Source organism: Schistocerca gregaria, chromosome X, assembly GCF_023897955.1.
Source record: "Schistocerca gregaria isolate iqSchGreg1 chromosome X, iqSchGreg1.2, whole genome shotgun sequence".
NCBI lineage: Eukaryota > Metazoa > Arthropoda > Insecta > Orthoptera > Acrididae > Schistocerca > Schistocerca gregaria.
In genome coordinates this window covers 770,264,442-770,270,441 of record NC_064931.1, presented here as the reverse complement: position 1 = coordinate 770,270,441, position 6,000 = coordinate 770,264,442, and the positions used below count along the sequence as shown (strand labels likewise).

Below are 6,000 nucleotides of genomic sequence, written 5' to 3'. Positions count from 1 at the left end.
AATGGTCGAGATTTCCATCGCAATTGGAACTGCAGATTACTCATTGGATAGCATTATGTATTAAATTTATCTGTCAATCTATGAGGTTATACAAACTATTTCGTTTCCTGTAAACTGATTCCTCCTTCGCTTCTTTGTAGCAGAATTTCATAGTTATAAACGAAAAGCACAAAATTTTAATATCGCTACTGAACATAGACAATTTTATGCTTCTCATTTACAGTTGTTTTGTTTCCTTTCAATTACATCGTATAACACACTGCGAGAGTTAACAAACACACACTGGGCTACTAGCAGATACATATTTATTTACATATTTGTTACAAAATAAGTTTGTAACCGTATCATCAGCATAATTTTACTTTAGAGCTTCTGATTTAGCAAATAAATTGTTTAGTATTTCATTGAAATATGTGCCTTGACATTCTACAATATAATTTTAAACTTATGCTACTTCTTTCAAAGCAATATTTTGTCATAAGTTTCACTAAAAGTGCTATGAGAATAAGTTCTCCAAATGCAAAATAAACTGTGACGTTAAAAATACCAGCTGCATGATTACATTAATATGGCACAACACAAACACTCAATTAATTAATAAATATTTCAGTTATCTGAGTAACTTTCATCCTATGTCTCTGAATACTTCTTATATATACTCAGCATGTTCGACTGAACATCACACTTTTTACTTCTGTGCAGTGTAACCAAAGAGAAACAGTAATTTGAAAATATTCTTCAGCAATGAACGGTAATGGTGAATTCACTGAGTTTTTAGTATTGGAAATATTATTTTCATTTTATAATATGATCCATTTAATCAATATTAGAATAAATAGCTCTAAAACATTATCCACTTACATTTTCAGTGGCAATTCTTAATTCGTTTCTAATTATTTTACTAAAACTTGTGACCTGTAAGGGGTACTTTTCATTGACTCTTTTGAGCTGTTGTCACTCAGGAAACCCTCTCACACAAATTTAACTCTTTGATTTACGATTGTTATCTCTAGACAAACAATAAATATTTTATGAAACGATTTGCAGATTCAGTGGTAAAATAACAGTACTGAAGTAACATCCATCCATGAATGATGAGAGAGATCAATAAAATTATAGCAAGACTATATGGATTGCATCCCAAAGCGCTGCAGTATCTGCAACTTCCTGTTAGATGGATTTCTGATGCCTCTGCTACATATTCAGACACCACTGACAGTGTTGCAAGATTCACATTTTTATGTGAAAAGCTCTTCAGCTGTTTTGCATCGAAGGATTCGATGAATTATTTGCCATAAGCCACCTCCATGGTGCACTAGAACAAAGGCACTGCAGAAGGTGTTGCTGCAATGACAAAAAGAATACATATTAGAAATCATAAATGATCATATTATCATAAATTCCTAAGTATAGATTACAAACCTATCTATAATTAGAATTTACAATTATTTTCTTATAATGGTGAGCACAATGCAGCAGCCCCATACAAGATGACAGCTTTTAGTGTTCCAAAGATTATAGCATTTAATTTCAACTTACTTAAATGTAGGTAAATCATGATTAATACACTGACACATACAGTCCTATAGACCATGTTCCCCAAAATTTCTGTGCCATCGGAAATAGACTCTGGTTTGTTAGCTTCTTTCCTAACAGAACATCTTTACAAGGAAACATACAAATGCAGCAGTTTGGTGTGTATACAGTTAAAAGTACGGCAGTTCTAGAACAGAGACCACATTTTTTAAAAACTTCCCAATTTAAAACCAAGATTTCAGTTTTGCCATTTCCCCCATTTAAAAAATTGTATGTCTGCAAGCAAAATTTTCATTTATTTAAATACCTAATATATGTTTTTCTTTATAAATAATTTCTCTAGGATTGTGACTATCTATGTCTACAAATAAAATCTCATTTATTTAAAACATCAAAGTCTAATAATTTTTTCTTTATAAATAAGCTCTCGAAGATCATGTGTATCTATATCCACAAATCAAACTATCATTTAAATAAAAAATAAAGAGCTAATAAAATTTTCTCTTTATAAATAAACTTCGTCTAGCAATATCATCGATTGAAATTTTCAAAGAAACATTTGAATTGTAAATGGCTTAATTTTTTAAAATTCTGAAGTTTTCTATATAATTAAAAATCATATCAAGCATGTACTCAAACACTGAGCTATTTCAAAACTTAGAAAATTATTGTAAAGAGACACATGGATTATATTATGACGATTTAGAAAATTATTGTAACGAGGAATGTTATTCAAATGTAACTTGGCAAATCTATGGGAATTTATTGATTATTTTAATGTGAAAGGAATGAAGAAGAGGGAACTAAGATATAAAAATTTAAAAGAAAAATTTGTAAAATGAGAAAACTTCAAAATTCTTCTCAACTTAATAAAGAAAAATTAATCAATCTTATTCTAAATCCTTCTGACAAAAATAATAATAATGATAACGAATTGATTAAAAAAATCTTTAAAAGAACTTCAATGTTCTAAATTTAATAAACAACAGTTAATCGATATTACCAAAAAAATCTGAGGACAATATTAATAATAATACAACAAACTGAATAAAAAATCTTCAAAAGAATTTCATCAAACTTGTAAAACAAAAAAATTAAAAATAATATCTAGATTTAATAAACAAAAATTAATCGATCTTATCACTAGATCTCAGGGCAATATAATAACTTTGATTAAGAGAATTACTTTTGGATGCCTCTAGTTGATAAATATCAAACAGTTGAACAAAAATTTACCAGAAAAATGTACCTGTTTTCAATTTTCTAGATAATGATGATTTTTTATATCATCTAAACGAATTTATAGAAAAGCTTTTGCTTTTAAATGAAAAATAATAACTTATGTAATTAATAATAACCATAGTAATGACGAATGAGAAGTTTTTTAGTCAAATTCAAGAAGAAGTAATCACAAAATTAAAAGGTATGATAATACAAAGAAGAGAGATTAAATATTATATGAAATATTATTGTATTTTTAAAACTAAAGACGAAACACAAAATTTAATCTATAAATATGTAAAAAAGAACAACTAATTTGGTAAATTATTATAAAAATCATGAAATAACCGAATTTTTGAAATGTATGGAAGAAATCTGGTTGGTCTTTATATAAATAATTTAGAATTAGGTGTTAGTAACACAATCCAATTTCTGGATCTTCTTATATCGATTTACCAAAAGAAATTCCTCTCCTTTCCTTTTCCTTTCGGTCTTGGTCCCACTTCAATGCGGATCGACCATGTTATAACGGATTTTGCAGTGTTAGGTGCAGAGGGGAGCTAGATGGCCTTCCTGTGGCCATCCCAAACCCCGTGGGGTGAAATTAGTGTACCCTGCTGTCTTCGTCTAGTGTAAGCCATGAAATAGAGTGAACATTTTCAAATGTGTGCACGTCGTCTAACTGAGGTGGAACATGGGGACCAGCCTGGTATTCACCTAGCAGGATGTGGAAAACCGCCTAAAAACCACATCCAGGCTGGCCAGCATACCAAGACTCGTCGTTAATCCTCTGGGTGAATTCGATCTGGGGCCACTGTGCCTACCCGAGTCCAGGAAGCAGAGCATTAGGCTCTTGGCTACCCTGGTGGGTGATTTACCAGAAGAAATTAAAGCTCAAAATGTAGCAATTAATGTAAATAGCACAGACCAAAAATTCCTTTATTCAATCAAATCAGCTTTACATCCAGCAGATCATGATGGAGAGAGAATTAATAAATATAAGAATAGTGGAAAGGAATGGGAAGAAATATTTTAAATAGAGAAAATTTACTTTCCTGTTCAGTTAACAGATTTTCCAAAATTTGAAAACAAGTCCAATATATCAATTACTGATTATGCACATGACGAAAAATTTATGTATATACTCTTTATCATACAAAAATAAACAAGAGAAACATGTTAATCTTCATTTGATATCAGATAAAAATAATTCAAACATTGTTGGGTAAAAAATTTATCTAGGTTAAATAGTTCACAAGTAAGTGAACACAATGGATGAATTTATCCTTGTGATAGATGTTTAAGATATCTTCTTTCAGAAAAAATTAAGCAATAATAAAAGCACTTGTAAAGTAATAAAGAAGTAAAAATACGAGGGCTATGCACAAAGTACATTACGTTTTGGAAATAAAAATAAATGAAGTATTGGAAATTTTTTTATTATATACAAATGAAAGCCACACTTAAATACAAGTTTCTACATAGTTGCCATTTACATTAAGGCACTTATCGTAGCGATGGATGAGCTCGGAAATTCCTTCGTCGTAAAATTCGCCGCCTGCGCCTTCAACCACGTGGTTACCTCTTCTTGAAGCTGTGCATCTTCATCAAAACGCTGCATAGCCAATCACTTCTTCATTGCTGGGAATGAGTGGAAGTCGCTCGGTGCTAGGTCGGGACTGTACGGCGGATGAGGAAACAACTCCCACTTAAAAAATTCGATAACTTCACGAGTGGCATTTGCCATGTGGGCCCGGGCATTGTCGTGAATCAGCAAGACCTTTGAGCCCAACTTTCACCTGCGCTTGTTTTGTATTGCTCTTTTGAGGTTGTGCAGAGTTTGGCAATACCTTTAAGAGTTAATTGTAGTGCCTCTTTCCAGGAAATCCACAAAAATCACGCCTTTTCTGTCCCAAAAGAGGTAACCACGTGGTTGAAGGCGCAGGCGGCCGAATTTTACGACGAAGGAATTTCCAAGCTCCTCCATCGCTACGATAAGTGTCTTAATTTAAATGGCAACTATGTAGAAAAGTAGTACTTAAATGTGGCTTTCATCTGTATATAACTAAAAAAATTTCAATACTTTGTTTATTTTTAATTCCAAAACGTAATGTACTTTGTGTATAGCCCTCGTAGATATGTCTATAGAAGGTGAAAAAACTAAGTTTAAAAATTATTATAATTCAGTACGAGAACCTTTTCTAATTTATGCAGATTTGGAATGACTCTTTAAAAATGTTGAACTTGTCAACCAAATCCTAAAATTGCTTACATTAATGAACATCAAAAACGTATTTAATTTTCATTTAGTTCTCTCCCCCCAAACAGGTGATGGAGGCCCTAAGGCACCGACCAGCCGCCGTGTCATCCTCAGCCCACAGGCATCGCTGGATGTGGACATGGAGCGACATGTTGTCAGTACACCACTCTCCTGGCTGTATGTCAGTTTCTGAGACTGGAGCTGCTACTTCTCAGTCAAGTAGCTCCTCAGTTTGCCTCACAAGGGCTGAGTGCATCTCACTTGCCAACAGTGCTCGGCAGACCACAGGCATCGCTGGATGTGGACATGGAGCGACATGTTGTCAGTACACCACTCTCCTGGCTGTATGTCAGTTTCTGAGACTGGAGCTGCTACTTCTCAATCAAGTAGCTCCTCAGTTTGCCTCACAAGGGCTGAGTGCACCTCACTTGCCAACAGTGCTCGGCAGACCAGATGGGCACACATCCAAGTGCTAGCCCAGCCTGACAGAGCTTTACTTCAGTGATCTGACGAGAAATGGTGTTATCACCATCTTTGAGCTGTTGCCATTTCATATAGTTAATATGTTACAAAGTCTGAAAGTGGCTATAAAGCCCTGTAGAGTGTACTGGCCAAGATGCAGCAAAAGTGTTAAAAGAAAACTCTAAGAAATTGTTAAAACATATTATCGAAATGTACAGATTATTATGATGAATGAAGATAAAATAAATTTTAAAAATTCAAGGACTTGTTTAATTTATGAAAAAGAATTTAATGTTGGTGAGAGAAAGGTATGAGATCATTGTCATTTAACAGGAGAATACTGAAGAGCTGCACATGAAGAACGTAATATTAATTACAAAAATCTTTCTTATATTTCAGTTTATATTCATAATTCTGCAAATTACGATGTTCATTTGTTTATCTATGAATTAGCATAAGATAATCGAGATATTGGCACTATTCCACACATTGAAGATAGATTAACATTAAGATTTTTAGAT

At 32.9% G+C, this 6,000-nt stretch overlaps 1 protein-coding gene across 1 annotated transcript in view; it reads right to left on the bottom strand.

The window, feature by feature from the left end:
• Positions 1 to 430: 430 nt before the first annotated feature.
• LOC126297712 (uncharacterized) overlaps positions 431 to 6,000 on the bottom strand; it is a 252,027-nt gene continuing 246,457 nt past the window's right edge. The window contains exon 3 of the mRNA XM_049988843.1: positions 431 to 1,344. Coding sequence (XP_049844800.1) covers positions 1,316 to 1,344 — 29 coding nt within the window. The 3' untranslated portion in view covers positions 431 to 1,315. The remainder of the gene's footprint in view (positions 1,345 to 6,000) is intronic.